This window comes from Ammospiza caudacuta, chromosome 32 (assembly GCF_027887145.1).
Source record: "Ammospiza caudacuta isolate bAmmCau1 chromosome 32, bAmmCau1.pri, whole genome shotgun sequence".
Taxonomy (NCBI): Eukaryota; Metazoa; Chordata; class Aves; order Passeriformes; family Passerellidae; genus Ammospiza; species Ammospiza caudacuta.
In genome coordinates, this window is record NC_080624.1 from 2,876,898 (window position 1) to 2,898,945 (window position 22,048).

Sequence of the window (22,048 nt, forward strand, 5' to 3'; positions counted from 1 at the left end):
TTTAGGATTTAGGGATCCCTCACAGGAATTAGGGGATTTAGGACCATTTCCAAAGGGATTTAGGAACATTTCCAAGTGGATTTAGGACCACTTCTCACCCCGTTTTTCAGGGAGCAGTGGAGTCCATCGCCATGAGGAACCCTGAGGAGCGCAGGGCCCTGTTTGAGGAGATCCTCAGGGATTCAGGGATCCCTGTTATGATTTAGGATTTCCCTGACCCTGCAGGGATTTAGGAACCTCTCTGACAGGATTTAGGGATCATTTTCAGGGATTTAGGACCGTTTCCAAGGGGATTTAGGACCATTTCTCACCCCGTTTTTCGGGGAGCAGTGGAGTCCATTGCCATGAGGAACCCCAAGGAGCGCAGGGCCCTGTTTGAGGAGATCCCCGGGGATTTCTGATTCCCTTTTAGGATTTAGGGATCCCTCACAGGAATTAGGGGATTTAGGACCATTTCTAAAGGGATTTAGGACCATTTCCAAGGGGATTTAGGACCATTTTTGCCCTGTTTCTGCAGGGAGCAGTGGAGTCCATTGCCATGAGGAACCCCAAGGAGCGCAGGGCCCTGTTTGAGGAGATCCCCAGGGATTTCTGATTCCCTTTTGGGATTTAGGGATCCCTCACAGGAATGAGGGGATTTAGGACCATTTCCAAAGGGATTTAGGACCATTTCCAAAGGGATTTAGGACCATTTCCAAGGGGATTTAGGACCATTTTTGCCCTGTTTTTTTCAGGGTGCAGTGGAGTCCATCACCATGAGGAACCCCAAGGAGCGCAGGGCCCTGTTTGAGGAGATCCCCAGGGATTTCTGATCCCCTTTGGAATTTAAGGATCCCTCACAGGAATAAGGGATTTAGGACCGTTTCCAAGGGGATTTAGGAACACTTCCAAGGGGATTTAGGACCATTTTTGCCCTGTTTCTGCAGGGAGCAGTGGAGTCCATCGCCATGAGGAACCCCAAGGAGCGCAGGGCCCTGTTTGAGGAGATCCCCAGGGATTCAGGGATCCCTCACAGGAATGAGGGGATTTAGGACCATTTCCAAGGGGATTTAGGACCATTTTTGCCCTGTTTCTGCAGGGAGCAGTGGAGTCCATCGCCATGAAGAACCCCAAGGAGCGTACAGCTCTCTTTGAGGAGATCAGCCGCTCGGGGGAACTCGCCCCCGAGTACGACAAGCGCAAGAAGGAGATGGTCAAGGCCGAGGAGGACACGCAGTTCAATTATCACCGCAAGAAAAACATCGCGGCCGAGCGCAAGGAGGCCAAGCAGGAGAAGGAGGAGGTGGGGAAGGAGGGGATTTTGGGGAAAAATGGGGTTGGGAATGGTTGGATTCACAGGAAAAAAGGGTTTGGAAATGGTTGGATTCACAGGAAAAAAAATGGTTACATTCACAGGAAAATAATGTTTCGGAATGGTTGGATTCACAGGAAATTCATGTTGGGGAATGATTGGATTCACAGGAGAAAAGAGTTTGGCAATGGTTGGATTCACAGGAAAGTCGTGTTGGGAATGGTTGGATTCAGGGAAAAAAGGGTTTGGGAATGGTTGGATTCACAGGAAAATCGTGTTGGGAATGGTTGGATTCACAGGAAAAAAGAGTTGGGAATGGTTGGATTTACAGGAAAATTGTGTTTGGGGAGTGGTTGGATTCACAGGAAATTCATGTTTGGGGAATGTTTGGATTCACAGGAAAAAAGAGTTTGGGAAATGGTTGAATTCACAGGAAAAAAGGGTTTGGGAGTGGTTGGATTCACAGGAAAATTGTGTTGGGAATGGTTGGATTCAGGGAAATATGGGTTTGGGAATGGTTGGATTCAGGGAAAATAGTGTTTGAGAATGGTTGGATTCAGGGATAAAAGGGTTTGGGAATGGTTGGATTCACAGGAAAATCATGTTTGGGGAATGGTTGGATTCAGGGATAAAAGGGTTTGGGAATGGTTGGGTTCACAGGAAAAAAGGTTTTGGGAATGGTTGGATTCACAGGAGTAAAGAGTTTGGGGAATGGTTGGGTTCACAGGAAAATCGTGTTTGGGAATGGTTGTATTCACAGGAAGAAAGGGTTTGGGAATGGTTGGATTCACAGGAAAATTGTGTTTGGGGAATGGTTGGATTCACAGGAGAAAAGAGTTTGGGAGTGGTTGGATTCACAGGAAAATCATGTTTGGGGAATGGTTGGATTCAGGGATAAAAGGCTTTGGGAATGGTTGGATTCACAGGAAAAAAAGAGTTTGGGGAATGCTTGAAGTCCTGAGAAAAAAGGGGTTTGGGAAGGCTGGGAATTCTGGGGAAAAGGGTTTGGGGAACAATTGGAATCCTGGGGAAGGAGAAGTTTAGCATTGCTTGGAAATCCCAGGAAAAGAGGGGTTTGGGAAGGCTGGGAATTTTGGGAATAAAGGGTTTTGGGAAAGAAGGTTTTGGGGATGCTCAGAGTTCAAGGAAAAGGGTTTTGGGAATGGTTGGATTCACAGGAAAATCATGTTTGGGAATGGTTGAATTCACAGGAAAAAAGAGTTTTGGGAATGATCGGAATCCTGGGGAAAATGAGGTTTTGGAAGGCTGGGAATTCTGGGGAAAAGAAGATTTTGGGAGCAGTTGGAATCCTGTGAAAAGAGGGGTTTGGGAATGCTCAGGATCCTGGGAATAGAGGGGGTTGGGAGGGATCAGAATTCTGGGGAAAACAAGGTTTGGGAATGGTTGGATTCACAGGAAAAAAGGGTTTGGGGATTGCTCAGAATCCTGGGAAAAATGAGGTTTTGGAAGGCTGGGAATTCTGGGGAAAAGCAGATTTTGGGAACAATTTGAATCCTGGGAAAAAGGGTTTGGGGAGGTCTGGAATCTGGAGAAAAAAGGGATTTGGGAAGGCTGAGAATTCTTGGGAAAATGGGATTTGGGGAAGGTTTGGGATTTTGGGGAAAGGGGTTTGGGAAGGTTGACAGTTCAAGGAAAAAAGGGTTTTGGGAATGGTTGGATTCACAGGGAAAAAGGGTTTGGGAATGCTTGCAATCCTGGGGAAAATGGGGTTTGGGAATGCTGGGAATTCCTGGGGAAAAAAAAAGGGCTTTGGGAATGCTTGGAGTTTTGGGGAAAAAAGGGTTTTGGGAATGCTCAGAATCCTGGGAAAATGGGGTTTGGGAAGGCTGGGAATTCTTGGGAAAAAATGGGGTTTGGGAAGGTTTGGAGATCTGGGAAAATGGGGCTTGGGAATGGTTGGATTCAGGGGGAAAAAGGGTTTGGGAATGGTTGAGGTCCTGGGGAAAAAAAAAAAAAAAGGGCTTTGGGGAGGTTTGGAATTCTGGGGAAAATGAGGTTTGGGAATGATTGGAGTTCCAGGAAAAAGGGATTTTGGGAATGTTTGGATTCCTGGGAAAAAGAGTTTTGAGAATGCTCAGAATTCTGGGAAAAATGGGGTTTGAGAAGGCTGGGAATTCTCAGGAAAAAAGGGGTTTTAGGAATACTTGGATTCACAGGAGAAAAGAGTTTGGGAATGGTTGGATTCAGGGATAAAAGGGTTTGGGAATGGTTGGATTCACAGGAGAAAAAAAAATGGTTACATTCACAGGAAAATCATGTTTCGGAATGGTTGGATTCACAGGAAATTCATGTTGGGGAATGATTGGATTCACAGGAAAAAAGAGTTTGGGAATGCTCAGAATTCTGAGAAAAATGGGGTTTGAGAAGGTTGGGAATTCTCAGGAAAAACGAGGTTTTAGGAATACTTGGATTCACAGGAAAAAGGGTTTTGGGTATGCTCAGAGTGGTGGGGAAAATGGGATTTGGTAAAGCTGAGAATTCTTGGGAAAATGGGGTTTTGGGAAGGTTTGGATTTCTGGGCAAAAAGGGTTTGGGAAAGCTCAGAACCCTGAGGAAAGGGGGGTTTGGAAATGCTTGGAATTTTGGGGAAAATTCTGAGCAGAACCAGGCCCAGGTTTAAGAAGCTCCTGAGCAGAACCAGGTCCAGCTTTGAGCAGCTCCTGAGCAGACCCAGGCCAATCCCACCCAGGCCAATCCCACCCTAATCCCAGCTTTGAGCAGCTCCTGGCCAGACCCAGGCCAATCCCACCCTAATCCCAGCTTTGAGCAGATCCTGGCCAGAACCAGGGCCAGCTTTGAGCAGATCCTGAGCAGACCCAGGCCAATCCCACCCTAATCCCACTTTTGAGCAGATCCTGGCCAGACCCAGGCCAATCCCACCCAGGCCAATCCCACCCTAATCCCAGTTTTGAGCAGCTCCTGAGCAGAACCAGGCCCAGGTTTAAGAAGCTCCTGAGCAGAACCAGGTCCAGTTTTGAGCAGCTCCTGGCCAGAACCAGGCCAATCCCACCCCTAATCCCAGTTTTGAGCAGATCCTGGCCAGACCCAGGCCAATCCCACCCAGGTCAATCCCACCCTAATCCCATCTTTGAGCATCTCCTGAGCAGAGCCAGGCCCAGCTTTGAGCAGCTCCTGGCCAGACCCAGTCCTAACCCCCAATCCCCTCTCTCACCCCCATTTTCCCCCAGGCTGACCGGTACCAGCCAGAACCAGGCCCAGGTTTAAGAAGCTCCTGAGCAGAGCCAGGCCCAAGTCCTGGGCCCGAGAAGCTTCTGACCAGAGCCAGACCTAGACCCAGCCCAAAGCCCAGCTTTGAGCAGCTCCTGGCCAGAACCAGGCCTAGGCCCAGCTCTGAGCAGCCCCTGAGCCAAGCCAGGCCTGTCCCAGGTGTAACCCAGCCCTGTCCCAGGTCTAACCCAGGTGTAACCCAGGCCTGTCCCAGGTGTAACCCAGGCCTGTCCCAGGTGTAAACCCAGGCCTGTCCCAGGTGTAAACCCAGGCCTGTCCCAGGTGTAACCCAGGTGTAACCCAGGCCTGTCCCAGGTGTAACCCAGGCCTGTCCCGGGTCTAACCCAGGCCTGTCCCAGGTGTAACCCAGGTGTAACCCAGGCCTGTCCCAGGTGTAAACCCAGCCCTGTCCCAGGTCTAACCCAGGTGTAACCCAGGCCTGTCCCAGGTGTAACCCAGGCCTGTCCCGGGTCTAACCCAGGCCTGTCCCAGGTGTAACCCAGGCCTGTCCCGGGTCTAACCCAGGTGTAACCCAGGCCTGTCCCAGGTGTAACCCAGGCCTGTCCCAGGTGTAAACCCAGGCCTGTCCCAGGTGTAAACCCAGGCCTGTCCCAGGTGTAACCCAGGCCTGTCCCAGGTGTAACCCAGGCCTGTCCCAGGTGTAACCCAGGCCTGTCCCGGGTGTAACCCAGGCCTGTCCCAGGTCTAACCCAGGTGTAACCCAGGCCTGTCCCCTTTCCCCAGGCCTGTCCCGGGTCTAACCCAGGCCTGTCCCAGGTGTAACCCAGGCCTGTCCCAGGTCTAACCCAGGTGTAACCCAGGCCTGTCCCGGGTCTAACCCAGGCCTGTCCCAGGTGTAAACCCAGGCCTGTCCCAGGTGTAACCCAGGCCTGTCCCAGGTGTAACCCAGGCCTGTCCCAGGTGTAACCCAGGCCTGTCCCCTTTCCCCAGGCCTGTCCCAGGTGTAACCCAGGCCTGTCCCGGGTCTAACCCAGGCCTGTCCCCTTTCCCCAGGCTGACCGGTACCAGCGGCTCAAGGACGAGGTGGTTCGGGCGCAGGTGCAGCTCCAGCTCTTCAAGCTGTTCCACAACGAGGCCGAGATCGAGAAGCTCAACAAGGAGCTGGGGCTGAAGAACCGCGAGATCGACAAGGACAAGAAGAGGATGGACAGGGTGGAGGACGAGCTCAAGGACCGCAAGAAGGAGCTGGGCAAGATGATGAGGGAGCAGCAGCAGATCGAGAAGGAGATCAAGTGAGAGGCCTTGGGGGTTTGGGGTGGAAATGGCAGAAACTGGAATGGTTGGGGTTGGAATGTTTAAAAATCGTGTTTAAGTTCTGGTTCCGCGGGCAGGAGCAACTTCATAAATCAGGTGGTTCCAAATCTTGGCAACCCCAGCTTTGTAATCTTGGGCAATTCCAGTTTTCCAAATCTTGGACAACCCCAGCTTTGTAATCTTGGACAATTCCAGTTTTCCAAATCTTGGACAACCCCAGCTTTGTAATCTCGGACAATTCCAGTTTTCCAAATCTTGGACAACCCCAGCTTTGTAATCTTGGGCAATTCCAGTTTTCCAAATCTTGGACAACCCTAGCCTGTCTCTGTGGCAGAGGGGCTCCAAAACCTTGGAATGGTTTGGGTTGGAATGTTTAAAAACCAGGTTTAAATTCTCATACAGGTTCCATGGGCAGGGACACTTTCCCAGATCAGGGGATTGCAAATCTTGCACAATCCCAGCTTTCCAAATCTTGGGCAATTCCAGTTTTCCAAATCTTGGACAATCCCAGCCTGTCTCCATGGCAGAGGGGCTCCAAAACCTTGGAATGGTTTGGGTTGGAATGTTTAAAAACCAGGTTTAAATTCTGCTTCCATATACAGGGACACCTTCACAGAGCAGGGCACTCCAGATCTTGGACAATCCCAGTTTTTTTTAGGCCCAAACCCTAAACCAGGCCCAAACCCTAAACCAGGCCCAAACCCCCAAACCAGGCCCAAACCCTAAACCAGGCCCAAACCCTAAACCAGGCCCAAACCAGGCCCAAACCCCAAACCGGGCCCAAACCCCAAACCAGGCCCTGACCCCAAACCAGGCCCTGACCCCAAACCAGGCCCAAACCCTAAACCAGGCCCAAACCCCAAAGCAGGCCCTGACCCCAAACCAGGCCCTGACCCCAAACCAGGCCCTGACCCCAAACCAGGCCCAGACCCCAAACCAGGCCCAGACCCCAAACCAGGCCCAGACCCAAACCAGACCCAAACCCAAACCAGGCCCAAACCCAAACCAGGCCCTGACCCCAAACCAGGCCCAAACCCCAAACCGGGCCCAGACCCCAAACCAGGCCCTGACCCCAAACCAGACCCAGACCCCAAACCAGGCCCAGACCCCAAACCAGACCCAGACCCAAACCAGACCCAAACCCAAACCAGGCCCTGACCCCAAACCAGACCCAGACCCCAAACCAGGCCCTGACCCCAAACCAGCCCCAAACCCACCTGAGGTTCTCCTCCTCAGGGAGAAGGACTCGGAGCTGAACCAGAAGCGGCCCCAGTACATCAAGGCCAAGGAGAACACCTCGCACAAGATCAAGAAGCTGGAGGCCGCCAGGAAGTCCCTGCAGAACGCCCAGAAGCAGTACAAGAAACGCAAGGCCGACATGGACGAGCTGGAGAAGGAGATGCTGAGCGTGGAGAAGTCCAGGCAGGAGTTCGAGGAACGCATGGAGGAGGAGAGCCAGAGCCAGGGCAGGGACCTGACCCTGGAGGAGAACCAGGTGTGGTGGTGGGACAGGTGGGGTCTGGGGCTTTGGGAGAGACCTCACCCTGGAGGAGAACCAGGTGTGCTGGGACACGTGGGGTTTGGGAGGCATGGAGGAGAGCCAGAGGCAGGGGAGAGACCTCACCCTGGAGGAGAACCAGGTGTGCTGGGACTGGTGGGGTTTGGGGGTTTGGGATGGATGGAGGAGAACCAGAGATACAGGAGGAACCTGATCATGGAGGAGAACCAGGTGTGGTGGGACAGGTGGGGTTTGGGAGGCATGGAGGAGAGCCAGAGACACAGGAGGAACCTGACCATGGAGGAGAACCAGGTGTGGTGGTGGGACAGGTGGGGTTTGGGGGTTTGGGAGGGATGGAGGAGAACCAGAGATACGGGAGGAACCTGATCATGGAGGAGAAGCAGGTGTGGTGGGACTGGTGGGGTTTGGGAGAGACCTGACCCTGGAGGAGAACCAGGTGTGGTGGGACAGGTGGGGTTTGGGGCTTTGGGATGGATGGAGGAGAACCAGAGGCACAGGAGGGACCTGAGCCTGGAGGAGAACCAGGTGTGGTGGGACACGTGGGGTTTGGGAGGGATGGAGGAGAAGGAGACCTGGGCCAGGTGGGATTTGGGGGTTTGGGAGGGATGGAGGAGAGCCAGAGACACAGGAGGAACCTGACCATGGAGGAGAACCAGGTGTGGGGTGATCCCATGGGATTTGGAATGGGTGGAGGAGAAGGAGAGGTGGATCTGGGGTTTGGGATGGATGGAGGAGAACCAGAGCTACAGGAGAGGGCCCTCACCTTGGAGGAGAACCAGGTGTGGTGGGACAGGTGGGGTTTGGGAGGGACCTGAGCCTGGAGGAGAACCAGGTGTGGTGGGACAGGTGGGGTTTGGGAGGGATGGAGGAGAACCAGAGGCACAGAAAGGAGGAGAACCAGGTGTGGGGTGACCCTGTGGAGTTTGGGAAGGTCTTCCAGGTGTCCCCCAGGTGTCCCCCAGTTTCTCTGACCCCCCCCAGATGTCCCCATGTCCCCCCAGGTGTGCTGACCCCCAGGTGTCCCCCAGGTGCCCTGACCCCAGGTTGTCCCCATGTCCCCCAGGTTCTCTAACCCCCAGATTGTCCCCGTGTCCCCCAGGTGTGGTGACCCCAGGTTGCCCCCAGGTGTCCCCCCATGTCCCCTGACCCCCAGGTGTCCCCATGTCCCCAGGTGAAGAAGTACCACCGGCTGAAGGAGGAGGCCAGCAGGTGCCCTGACCCCAGGTGTCCCCATGTCCCCCCATGTCCCCTGACCCCCAGGTGTCCCCCAGGTGTCCCCAATGTCCCCAGGTGAAGAGGTACCACCGTTTGAAGGAGGAGGCCAGCAGGTGCCCTGACCCCAGGTGCCCCCCAGGTGTCCCCAATGTCCCCAGGTGTCCCCCAGGTGTCCCCAATGTCCCCAATGTCCCCAGTTGAAGAAGTACCACTGCCTGAAGGAGGAGGCCAGCAGGTGCCCTGACCCCAGGTGTCCCCAATGTCCCCAGGTGTCCCCAATGTCCCCGTGTCCCCAGGTGTCCCCAATGTCCCCAATGTCCCCAATGTCCCCGTGTCCCCATGTCCCCAGGTGAAGAAGTACCACCACCTGAAGGAGGAGGCCAGCAGGTGTCCCCAATGTCCCCAGGTGTCCCCAATGTCCCTGTGTCCCTGTGTCCCCAGGTGAAGAAGTACCACCGCCTGAAGGAGGAGGCCAGCAAGTGCATGGTCCCCAGGTGTCCCCAGTGTCCCCAATGTCCCCAGTGTCCCCAATGTCCCCGTGTCCCCGTGTCCCCAGGTGAAGAAGTACCACCGCCTGAAGGAGGAGGCCAGCAAGCGCGCGGCCACGCTGGCCCAGGAGCTCGAGAAGTTCAACCGCGACCAGAAAGCCGACCAGGACCGGCTGGACCTGGAGGAGAGGAAGAAGGTGGAGACCGAGGTGAGACCCAGACTGTCCCCAAACTGTCCCCAAGGTGTCCCCTGGGCACACCTGAGCTCACCTGTCCCCTCACCTGTCCCCTCTGTCCCCGTGTCCCCAGGCCAAGATCAAGCAGAAGCTGAGGGAGATCGAGGAGAACCAGAAACGCATCGAGAAGCTCGAGGAGTACATCGCCACCAGCAAGTGCGCCACTGTCCCCAGGGTGTCCCCAGGGTGTCCCCAGGGGGGTTGGAGTGTCCCCAAGGTGTCCCCAAGGGGCTGAAGTGTCACCAAGGTGTCACCAGGGGGGCTGCAGTGCCCCAGGGTGTCCCCAGGGGGGTTGGAGTGTCCCCAGGGTGTCCCCAAGGGGGCCTGGAATGTCACCATGGGGGCCTGCAGTGTCCCCAGAGGAGTTGGAGTGTCCCCAAGGTGTCACCAGCGGGGGCTGGAGTGTCCTCAGAGTGTCCCCAAGAGGGTTGCAGTGTCCTCAAGGTGTCCCCAAGGGGGCTGGAGTGTCCCCAAGGGGGCTGCAGTGTCCCCAAGGTGTCACCAGGGGGGCTGGAGTGTCCCCAAGGGGGCCTGCAGTGTCCCCAGAGGAGTTGGAGTGTCCCCAAGGTGTCACCAGGGGGGCTGGAGTGTCCTCAGAGTGTCCCCAAGGGGGCTGGAGTGTCCCCACAGGGGGTTGGAGTGTCACCAGGGTGTCCCCAGGGGGTTTGGATTGTCCCCAAAGTGTCCCCAAGGGGGTTTGGAGTGTCCCCACAGGGGGTTGGAGTGTCCCCAGGGGGGTTGGATTGTCCCCAAAGTGTCCCCAAGGGGGTTTGGAGTGTCACCAGGGGGTTTGGTGTGTCCCCAGGGGGTTGGAGTGTCACCAGGGTGTCACCAGGGGGGCTGGAGTGTGACCAAAGAGGGCTGCAGTGTCCCCAAGGTGTCCCCAAGGGGGTTGGAGTGTCCTCAGGGGGGTTGGAGTGTCACCAAGGTGTCCCCAAAGTGTCCCCAGGTGTCCCTAGGGGGGCCAGAGTGTCCCCAAGGGGGGTTGGAGTGTCCCCAGGTCATCCCCACGTCCCCATTGCTGTCAGAGGGTGACAGATCTGCCCCCCAAACCCCCCAGAGTGCCCCAAACCCCCCAGAGTCCCCCAAACCCCCTTTTCTCCCCCCCAAACCCCCTTTCTCCCCCCCAAATCCCCCTTTCTCCCCCCCAAATCCCCATTTCTCACCCTTTCTCCCCCCATATCCCCTTTTCTCACCCCCAAACCCCCCAGAGTCCCCCAAACCCCCTTTCTGCCCCCCAGTCCCCCCTTTCTCCCCCCCAAATCCCCATTTCTCACCCCAAACCCCCTTTTCTCACCCCAAACCCCCTTTCTCCCCCCCAGTCCCCCTTTTCTCACCCCAAACCCCCTTTACTCACCCCCAAACCCCCTTTACTCACCCCCAAACCCCCATTTCTCCCCCTTTCTCACCCCCAAACCCCCATTTCTGCCCCCAGACAATCCCTGGAGGAGCAGAAGCGCCTCAAAGGGTGCAGGATCAGCCCCCAAACCCCCCAAAATGACCCCAAACGCCCTTTTTTTTCCCCCAAACCCCCATTTCTCCCCCTTTTCTCACCCCCAAACCCCCATTTCTCCCCCCAGGCAGTCCCTGGAGGAGCCGAAGCGCCTCAAGGCTGTAGGATCAGCCCCCCAAACCCCCCAAAATGACCCCAAACCCCCCAAAATGACCCCAAATCTCCATTTCTCCCCCCAGGCAGTCCCTGGAGGAGCAGAAGCGCCTGGAGGGTGCAGGATCAGCCCTCCAAACCCTCAAAAATGACCCCAAACCCCCCAAAATGACCCCAAACCCCCATTTTCTCCCCCCATACAGTCCCTGGAGGAACAGAAGCGCCTCAAAGCTGTAGTATCAGCCCCCAAATCCCCCAAAATGACCCCAAATCTCCATTTCTCACCCCCAAACCCCCATTTCTCCCCATTTTCTCACCCCCAAACCCCCATTTCTCCCCCCAGGCAGTCCCTGGAGGAGCCGAAGTACCTCAAAGGGTGCAGGATCAGCCCCCCAAACCCCCCAAAATGACCCCAAACGCCCTTTTCTCACCCCCAAACCCCCATTTCTCCCCCCAGACAATCCCTGGAGGAGCTGAAACACCTCAAGGCTGTAGGATCAGCCCCCCAAACCCCCCAAAATGACCCCAAACCCCCATTTCTGCCCCCAGACAGTCCCTGGAGGAGCTGAAACACCTCAAAGCTGTAGGATCAGCCCCCCAAACCCCCCAAAATGACCCCAAACCCCCTTTTCTCACCCCCAAACCCCCATTTCTGCCCCCAGGCAGTCCCTGGAGGAGCAGAAGCGCCTGGAGGGCGAGCTGACCGAGGAGGTGGAGCTGGCCAAGCGCCGCATCGACGAGATCAACAAGGAGCTGAACCAGGTGATGGAGCAGCTCGGGGACGCGCGCATCGACCGCCAGGAGAGCAGCCGGCAGCAGCGCAAGGCCGAGATCATGGACAGCATCAAACGCCTCTACCCCGGCTCCGTGGTGAGCAGAGACCCCAGAGGGACCAAAAATACCCCAGGAACTGACCCTGAACACCCCGAAAGCTGACCCAAAATACCCCCAGAAACTGCACCAAAAACTGACCAAAAACACCCCAAAAACTGACCCAAAATACCCCCAGAAACTGCACCAAAAACTGACCCTAAACATCCCGAAAACTGACCCAAAATACCCCCAGAAACTGCACCGTAAACTGAGCCTGAACACACCAAAAACTGACCCAAAATACCCCCAGAAACTGCACCAAAAACTGACCAAAAACACCCCAAAAACTGACCCAAAATACCCCCAGAAACAGCCCTAAACTCCCCCAAAACTGACCCTAAACACCCCAAAAGCTGACACAAAATACCCCCAGAAACTGCACCATAAACTGACCAAAAACACCCCAAAACCTGACCCAAAACACCCTGAAATGTACCCCAAAACTGACCATAAACACCCCAGAAACTGCACCAAAAACTGACCCTAAACTGCACCAAAAACTGACCCAAAACTGTACTAAAACCTGACCCTAAACCCCACACCTGACCCATAACTGACCCCACACCTGACCCCACACCTGACCCCATAACTGACCCCATAACTGACCCATAACTGACCCCATAACTGACCCCATAACTGACCCCATAACTGACCCCATAACTGACCCCATAACTGACCCATAACTGACCCCATAACTGACCCCATAACTGACCCATAACTGACCCATAACTGACCCATAACTGACCCATAACTGACCCCATAACTGACCCCACACCTGACCCCATAACTGACCCCATAACTGACCCCATAACTGACCCCATAACTGACCCCATAACTGACCTCACACCTGACCCATAACTGACCCCATAAGTGACCCTATAACCCACAGTATGGCCGCTCATTGACCTGTGCCAGCCCACGCAGAAGAACCAACCCCACTGCAGTGTCCCTGCCCCATAACTGATATCCCTGATATCCCATAACTGATATCCCATAACTGATACCCCTGACCCATAACTGGTACCCCTGACCCATAACTGATATCCCTGATATCCCATAACTGATATCCCATAACTGATATCCCATAACTGATATCCCTGATATCCCATAACTGATATCCCATAACTGATATCCCTGATATCCCATAACTGATATCCCATAACTGATATCCCTGCCCCATAACTGATATCCCATAACTGATATCCCTGACCCATATCTGATATCCCATAACTGATATCCCTGATATCCCATAACTGATATCCCATAACTGATATCCCTGCCCCATAACTGATTTCCCATAACTGATATCCCTGCCCCATAACTGATTTCCCATAACTGATATCTCTGACCCATAACTGATACCCCTGACCCTATAGCCCATTCCTGACCCCAATACTGATCCCATACCCTATACCTGACCCCATGACTGACCCTATAACCCGCAGTATGGCCGCCTCATTGACCTGTGCCAGCCCACGCAGAAGAACCAACCCCACTGCAGTGTCCCTGCCCCCTAACTGATATCCCTGACCCTATAGCCCCTTCCTGATCCCATACCCCATAACTGACCCCATAAGTGACCCTATAACCCACAGTATGGCCGGCTCATTGACCTGTGCCAGCCCACGCAGAAGAACCAACCCCACTGCAGTGTCCCTGCCCCAACCCTGATATCCCTGACCCTATACCTGCTATGCCCCATGTCCCTGACCCCACACCCCACACCTGACCCCACACCTGACCCCATAAGTGACCCTATAACCCACAGTATGGCCGGCTCATTGACCTGTGCCAGCCCACGCAGAAGAACCAACCCCACTGCAGTGTCCCTGCCCCAACCCTGATATCCCTGACCCTATACCTGCTATGCCCCATGTCCCTGACCCCACACCCCACACCTGACCCCACACCTGACCCCATAAGTGACCCTATAACCCACAGTATGGCCGGCTCATTGACCTGTGCCAGCCCACGCAGAAGAAGTACCAGATCGCGGTGACCAAGGTGCTGGGGAAGAACATGGACGCCATCATCGTGGACTCGGAGAAGACGGGCAGGGATTGCATCCAGTACATCAAGGAGCAGCGCGGGGAGCCCGAGACCTTCCTGCCCCTCGACTACCTCGAGGTCTGACCCCAAAAGGGCAGGAGAAACCCTAAAAGGGGGTTTGGGATCAGGAGAAACCCTACAGTGAGGTTTGGGTAACTGAGACCTTCCTGCCCCTCGACTGCCTCGAGGTCAGACCCCAAAAGGGCAGGAGAAACCCTAAAACTGGGATTGGGGGCAGGAGAAACCCTACAGTGAGGTTTGGGGGCAGTGAAAATGGGATTTGGGGTCAGTGAAAATGGGATTTGGGGTCAGCAGGTGGCTGAGACCTTCCTACCCCTCGACTGCCTCGAGGTCAGACCCTATAACAGGTTTGGGGTCGGAGAAACCCTAAAACCAGCTTTAGGGTCAGGAGAGACCCTATAACAGGGTTTGGGGTCAGCAAAAACCCTAAAAGGGGGTTTGGGATCAGCAAAAACCCTACAGTGGGCTGTGGGTAACTGAGACCTTCCTGCCCCTCGACTGCCTCGAGGTGGGACCCTAAAAGGGCAGGAGAAACCCTAAAAGGGGATTTGGGGGCAGTGAAAATGCTCAGAGCAGCTTCAGGGTCGGGAGAAACCCTACAGTGAGGTTTGGGGCCAGGAGAAACCCCACAGCAGGATGTGGGTGACTGAGACCTTCCTGCCCCTCGACTGCCTCGAGGTGGGACCCTATAACGGGTTTGGGGTCAGGAGAAACCATAAAATGGGGTTTGGGGTCAGTGAAAACCCTAAAACCAGCTTTAGGGTCAGGAGAAACCCTATAACAGGGTTTGGGGTCAGCAAAAACCTTAAAAGGGGGTTTGGGGTCAGGAGAAACCTTACAGCAGGGTTTGGGGTCAGCAGGTGACTGAGACCTTCCTGCCCCTCGACTGCCTCGAGGTCAGACCCCAAAAGGGCAGGAGAAACCCTAAAACTGGGTTTGAGATGGCCCCTAAAACCAGCTTTGGGAGCAGAGAAAACACTAAAAGCATCTTTGGGAGTAGGGAAAACCCTAAAACCAGTTTTGGGAGCAGAGAAAACCCTAAAACCAGTTTTGGGGTCAGGGTCCCCATTTTGAGGTTCATAACTCCACGGCTTTGGGGTTCTGACTCCACTTTAGGACTCTGACCCCATTTTTGGGGGTTTTAGCCCCAAATTTTTGGGGTTTCAGGTGGACCATGAGCTGCAGGGATGGGGTTTGACCCCGTTTTTGGGGTTCTTCACCCCTGGTTTTGGGGTTTAACCCCATTTTTGGGGTTTTTCACCCCAATTTTTGGGATTTCAGGTGAAACCCATGTACAGGAAGCTGTGAGATGAGGTTTAACCCCATTTTGGGGGTTTTTCACCCCAATTTTTGGGATTTCAGGTGAAACCCACAGATGAGAAGCTGCAGGAGTTGCAGGGTTGGTTTGAACCCCATTGTTGGGGTTTTTCACCCCAATTTTTGGGATTTTATGTAAAACCCACAGATGAGAAGCTGCGGGAGCTGCAGGAGTGGTTTTAACTCCATTTTTGGGGTTTTTCACCCCAATTTTTGGGATTTATGTAAAACCAATAGGCAAGAAGCTGCAGGGGTGAGGTTTAACCCCATTTTTGGGGTTTTTCACCCCAGTTTTTGGGATTTCAGGTAAAACCCACGGACGAGAAGCTGCGGGAGCTGCGTGGGGCCAAGCTGGGGTTTGGGGTTGGTTTGGGTGCCCATTTTGGGGTTTTTCACCCCAATTTTTGGGATTTTAGGTGAAACCCATGTACAGGAAGCTGTGAGATGAGGTTTAACCCCATTTTTTGGGGCTTTTCACCGCAATTTTTGGGATTTCAGGTGAAACCCATGTACAGGAAGCTGTGAGATGAAGTTTAACCCCATTTTTTGGGGTTTTTCACCCCAATTTTTGGGATTTTAGGTAAAACCCACAGATGAGAAGCTGCGGGAACTGCAGGGGTGGGTTTTAACCCCATTTTTGGGGTTTTTCACCCCAATTTTTGGGATTTCAGATGAAACCCATGTACAGGAAGCTGTGAGATGAAGTTTAACCCCATTTTTGGTGTTTTTCACCCCGATTTTCGGGGTTTCAGGTGAAGCCCACGGACGAGAAGCTGCGGGAGCTGCGGGGGGCCAAGCTGGTGATCGATGTGATTCGCTACGAGCCCCCCCACATCAAGAAGGCGCTGCAGTTCGCGTGCGGCAACGCCCTGGTCTGCGACAACGTCGAGGACGCGCGCAGGATCGCCTTCGGGGGCCACCAGCGCCACAAGGTGCCCCAAAACCACCCCAAAAATACCCCAAAAATACCCTAAAACCAGCTCAGAACAGCCCCATGGCCTTCGGGGGCCACCAGCGGCACAAGGTGCCCCAAAACCACACCAAAAATATCCTAAAAATACCCTAAAACCAGCTCAGAACAGCCCCATGGCCTTCGGGGGCCACCAGCGCCACAAGGTGCCCCAAAATCACCCCTAAACCACCCCAAAAATACCCCAAAAATAGCCTAAAACCAGCTCAGAACAGCCCCATGGCCTTCAGTGGCCACCAGAGGCACAAGGTGCCCCAAAACCACCCCAAAAATATCCTAAAAATACCCTAAAACCAGCTCAGAACAGCCCCATGGCCTTCGGGGCCACCAGCGCCACAAGGTGCCCCAAAACCACCCCAAAACCACCCCAAAAATACCCTAAAACCAGCCAAAACCAACCCCATGGCCTTCAGGGCCACCAGCGGCACAAGGTGCCCCAAAACCACCCCAAAAATATCCTAAAAATACCCTAAAACCAGCCCAAAACAGCCCCACGGCCTTCAGCGGCCACCAGAGGCACAAGGTGCCCTAAAATCACCCCAAAACCAGCCTCAAAATAGCCCCAAACCGCCCCCCAAAACTGACCTGAAAATGCCCCAAAACTGCCCCAAAATCACCTCAAAAGTACGCTAAAATCAACCCCAGAAATACCCTAAAAATGGCCTGAAATCACCCCAAAAATACACTTAAATCCCCCTCAGAAATACCCTAAAAAACAGCCTTAAATCACCCCAAAACCAGCCCCAAACTGCCCCGAAAATGCCCCAAAACCACCCCAAAACAGCTCCAAAAACCACCCCAAAAGAGCCACAAAACCACCCCAAAAATACCCTAAAAACAGCCTGAAACCACCCCAAAACCAGCCCCAAACTGCCCCCCAAAACTGACCTGAAAATACCCCAAAATCACCCCAAAACCATCCTAAAAATACCCTAAACCAGCCCAAAACAGCCCCATGGCCTTTGGGGGCCACCAGAGGCACAAGGTGCCCCAAAACCACCCCAAAATCACCCTTAAAATATCCTAAAACCAGCTCAAAACTGCCCCCCAAAGCTGCCCTGAAATCACCCCAAACTGCCCCAAAATCACCCCAAAAATATCCTAAAACCAGCCCCCAAAACACCCGAAAAATGGCCAAAATCACCCCAAAATAACCTAAAACCAGCCCTCAAAACTGCCCAGAAACAGACCCAAAACATCCTGAGAATTCCCCAAAAGTGGCCCCAAAAGTGGCACCAAAACCACCCCAAAACCAGCTCCAAACAGCCCCAAAATCAGCCTGAAAATACCCCCAGACCAGCCCCAAACTGCCCCCCAAAACTGCCCTGAAAATACCCCAGAACTGCCCCAAAATGCCCCAAAAATCCCCTAAAACCAGCCTGAAAATGCCCCCAAATCCCTGAAAATCCACCCCAGAAATGCCCCAAAAATCGCCCTGAAATGCCCTGAAAGCAGCCCCAAAACCCCCGAGAAATGGCCCAAAGCAGCCCCCATGTCCCCTGGGTGTCCCCGATGATGTCCCCAAGGATATCCTCGGTGTCCCCAGTGATGTCCCCAATGTCCCCACAGACGGTGGCCCTGGATGGGACGCTGTTCCAGAAGTCCATGGTGTCCCATGGATGTCCCCAATGTCCCCGTTGATGTCCCCACAGACGGTGGCCCTGGACAGGACCCTGTTCCAGAAGTCCATGGTGTCCCATGGATGTCCCCAGTGATGTCCCCAGTGATGTCCCCAGTGATGTCCCCAGTGTCCCCACAGACAGTGGCCCTGGACAGGACCCTGTTCCTGCAGTCCATGGTTGGCTCTGGGTGTCCCCAATGTCCCCAATGTCCCCATTGATGTCCTCACAGATGGTGGCCCTCAATGGCACGCTGTTCCAGAAATCGGGAGTGTCTCAGTGATGTCCCCAATGATGTCCCCAATGTCCCCATTGGTGTCCTCACAGATGGTGGCCCTCGATGGCACGCTGTTCCAGAAGTTGGGGGTGATCTCGGGCGGTGCCTCAGTGATGTGACCCCAGTGATGTCCCCAATGATGTCCCCAGTGTCCCCTCAGACGGTGGCCCTGGACAGGACCCTGTTCCTGCAGTCCATGGTTGGCTCTGGGTGTCCCCAATGTCCCCAATGTCCCCTCAGACATTGGGCCTGGATGGGACCCTGTTCCAGAAGTCGGGGGTGTCCCAGTGATGTCCCCAATGATGTCCCCAATGTCCCCACAGACGGTGGCCCTCGATGGCACGCTGTTCCAGAAGTCCGGGGTGATCTCGGGCGGTGCCAGTGACCCCAGTGATGTCCCCAATGTCCCAGTGATGTCCCCATTGGTGTCCCCACAGACGGTGGCCCTGGACGGCACCCTGTTCCAGAAGTTGGGGGTGATCTCGGGCAGTGCCAGTGTCCCCAATGTCCCCAATGATGTCCCCAATGTCCCCACAGACGGTGGCCCTCGATGGCACGCTGTTCCAGAAGTCGGGCGTGATCTCGGGTGGTGCCAGTGACCTCAAGGCCAAAGCTCGGCGCTGGGACGAGAAAGCCGTGGACAAACTCAAGGAGAAGAAGGAGAGGCTGACGGAGGAGCTCAAGGTGGGACCCCAAACCCCAAACCTGACCCCAAACCCCAAACCTGACCCCAAACCTGACCCCAAACCCCAAACCTGACCCCAAACCCCAAAACTGAGCCTGAAAACCAAAACCTGAGCCTAAACTGAGCCTGAAACCCAAAACTGACCCTAAAAACCCCAAAGTGACCCCACACAAGCTCAGGGAGAAGAAGGAGCGGCTGAGCGAGGAGCTCAAGGTGGGACCCCAAAACTGACCCCAAAAACCCAAACCTGACCCTAAAACTGAGCCCAAAAACCCAAACCTGAGCCTGAAACCCAACCTTGACCCAAACTGACCTCAAACAAGCTCAAGGAGAAGAAGGAGTGGCTGAGCGAGGAGCTCAACGTGGGACCCCAAAACCAACCCCAAAAACCCAGAAATGACCCTAAAACTGACCCCTAAAACCCAAAACTGAGCCTAAACTGACCCTAAAACTGAGCCTAAAAACCCAAACCTGAGCCTAAAAAGCCCCCAAACCCCAAAGGAACCCCAAAGTGACCCCACACAAGCTCAGGGAGAAGAAGGAGCGGCTGAGCGAGGAGCTCCAGGTGGGACCCCAAAACTGAGCCCAAAACTGAGCCCAAAACCCAAACCTGACCTCAAGAACCCAAAACTGAGCCCAAAAACCCAAAACTGAGCCTAAAACTGAGCCTAAAACCCAGAACTGACCCTAAAACCCCCAAAGTGACCCCACACAAGCTCAGGGAGAAGAAGGAGCGGCTGAGCGAGGAGCTCAAGGTGGGAGCCCAAAACTGAGCCCAAAAACCCAAAACTGAGACTAAACTGAGCCAAAAAGTCAAAACTGATCCTAAAACCCAAACCTGAGCCTAAAACTGAGCCTAAAACCCAGAACTGACCCTAAAACCCCAAATGGATCCCAAACAAGCTCAGGGAGAAGAAGGAGAGGCTGAGTGAGGAGCTCAAGGTGGGAGCCCAAAAACCCAGAAATGACCCTAAAACTGACCCCAAATACCCAAAACTGACCCCAAAAACCCAAACCTGAGCCTAAAACTGAGCATAAAAACCCAAACTTGAGCCTGAAACCCAACCCTGACCCTAAAACCCCAAAGTGACCCCACACAAGCTCAGGGAGAAGAAGGAGCGGCTGAGCGAGGAGCTCAAGGTGGGACCCCAAAACTGAGCCCAAAAACCCAAAACTGACCCCAAAAACCCAAACCTGACCCTAAAACTGAGCCTAAAAACCCAAACCTGAGCCCAAAAGGGACCCTGATTTTTCCCATTTTTCCTGACTTTTTCCCCATTTTCTCCCAATCCAGGAGCAGATGAAGGCCAAGCCACAAGCAGGCTGAGCTGTGCCCCCAAATTCCCATTTTTTCCTCATTTTTTTCCCGATTTTTTTCCCAATTTCCCCCCATTTTCCCCTGAATTTCCTCAAAAATCCCAAATTTTTTCCTGAATTTTCCCATTTTTCCTGACTTTTTCCCCATTTTTTTTCCCAATCCAGGAGCAGATGAAGGCCAAGACAAGGAGGCCGAGCTGGGCCGCAAATTCCAATTTTTTCCCTCATTTCTCCCTCATTTTTTCCTCATTTTTTTTCCCAATTTTTTCCCCATTTCCCCCCATTTTCCTAAAATTCTAATTTTTCCCATTTTTCCTGACTTTTTCCCCATTTTCCCCCTGCAGGAGCAGATGAAGCCCATGACAAGGTGGCCGAGCTGTGCCCCCAATTCCCATTTTTCCCTCATTTTCCCCTCATTTTTCCCTCATTTTTCCCTCATTTTTTCCCAATTTTTTCCCATTTCCCCCCACTTTCCCCCCATTTTCCCTCATAATTCCCATTTTTTCCCATTTTTCCTGACTTTTTCCCCATTTTTCCCCCTGCAGGAGCAGATGAAGGCCAAGCACAAGCAGACTGAGCTGTGCCCCCAAATTCCCATTTTCCCTCATTTTTTCCTCATTTTTCCCTCAGTTTTTCCTCATTTTTTCCCAATTTTTTCCCATTTCCCCCACTTTCCCCTCATTTTCCCTCATAATTCCCATTTTTTCCCATTTTTCCTGACTTTTTCCCCCTCAGGATCAGATGAAGGCCAAGCACAAGCAGACCGAGCTGTGCCCCCAATTCCCATTTTTTCGTCATTTTTCCCTCTTTTTTTCCCCTATTTTTCCCCAATTTTTTCCCCAATTTTTTCCCCATTTCCCCCCATAATTCCCAAACTTCTCATTTTTCCCATTTTTCCTGACTTTTTCCCCATTTTCCCACTTCAGGATCAGATGAAGGCCAAGCGCCAGGAGGCCGAGCTGTGCCCCCAAATTCCCATTTTTTCCTCATTTTTCCCTCATTTTTCCCCATTTTTTTCCCCATATTCCCCCATTTCCCCCCCATAATTCCCAAAATTCTCATTTTTCCCATTTTTCCTGACTTTTTCCCCATTTTCCCCCTGCAGGAGCAGATGAAGGCCAAGCACAAGCAGGCCGAGCTGTGCCCCCAATTCCCATTTTCCCCTCATTTTCCCCTCATTTTCCCCTCATTACTTCCCAATTTTTTCCCATTTCCCCCCACTTTCCCCCCATTTTCCCTCATAATTCCCATTTTTTCCCATTTTTCCTGACTTTTTCCCCCTCAGGATCAGATGAAGGCCAAGCGCAAGCAGGCCGAGCTGTGCCCCCAAATTCCCATTTTCCCTCATTTTTTCCTCATTTTTCCCTCAGTTTTTCCTCATTTTTTCTCAATTTTTTCCCATTTCCCCCCACTTTCCCCTCATTTTCCCTCATAATTCCCATTTTTTCCCATTTTTCCTGACTTTTTCCCCATTTTTCCCCTTCAGGATCAGATGAAGGCCAAGCACAAGCAGGCCGAGCTGCGCCCCCAATTCCCATTTTTCCCTCATTTTTCCTCATTTTCCCCTCATTTTCCCCTCATTTTTCCCTCAGTTTTTCCCCATTTTTTCCCCAATTTTTTCCCATTTCCCCCCACTTTCCCCCCATTTTCCCTCATAATTCCCATTTTTTCCCATTTTTCCTGACTTTTTCCCCCTCAGGATCAGATGAAGGCCAAGCGCAAGCAGGCCGAGCTGTGCCCCCAAATTCCCATTTTCCCTCATTTTTTCCTCATTTTTCCCTCAGTTTTTCCTCATTTTTTCCCAATTTTTTCCCATTTCCCCCCACTTTCCCCCCATTTTCCCTCATAATTCCCATTTTTTCCCATTTTTCCTGACTTTTTCCCCATTTTTCCCCTTCAGGATCAGATGAAAGCCAAGCGCCAGGAGGCGAGCTGTGCCCCTAAATTCCCATTTTTTCCTCATTTTTTCCTCATTTTTTCCCCAATTTTTTCCCCATTTCCCCCCATAATTCCCAAACTTCTCATTTTTCCCATTTTTCCT

General features: G+C 53.4%; 1 protein-coding gene across 1 annotated transcript in view; it reads left to right on the top strand.

Moving 5' to 3' along the window:
* Positions 1–22,048, top strand: part of SMC1A (structural maintenance of chromosomes 1A) — a 58,754-nt gene that overhangs the window by 10,661 nt on the left and 26,045 nt on the right. Inside the window, exons 4-12 of the mRNA XM_058822374.1 lie at positions 1,079–1,282; positions 5,555–5,793; positions 7,052–7,310; positions 9,106–9,246; positions 9,347–9,429; positions 11,542–11,749; positions 13,694–13,879; positions 15,892–16,071; positions 18,543–18,689. Of these exons, the coding sequence (XP_058678357.1) occupies positions 1,079–1,282; positions 5,555–5,793; positions 7,052–7,310; positions 9,106–9,246; positions 9,347–9,429; positions 11,542–11,749; positions 13,694–13,879; positions 15,892–16,071; positions 18,543–18,689 (1,647 nt within the window). The remainder of the gene's footprint in view (positions 1–1,078; positions 1,283–5,554; positions 5,794–7,051; positions 7,311–9,105; positions 9,247–9,346; positions 9,430–11,541; positions 11,750–13,693; positions 13,880–15,891; positions 16,072–18,542; positions 18,690–22,048) is intronic.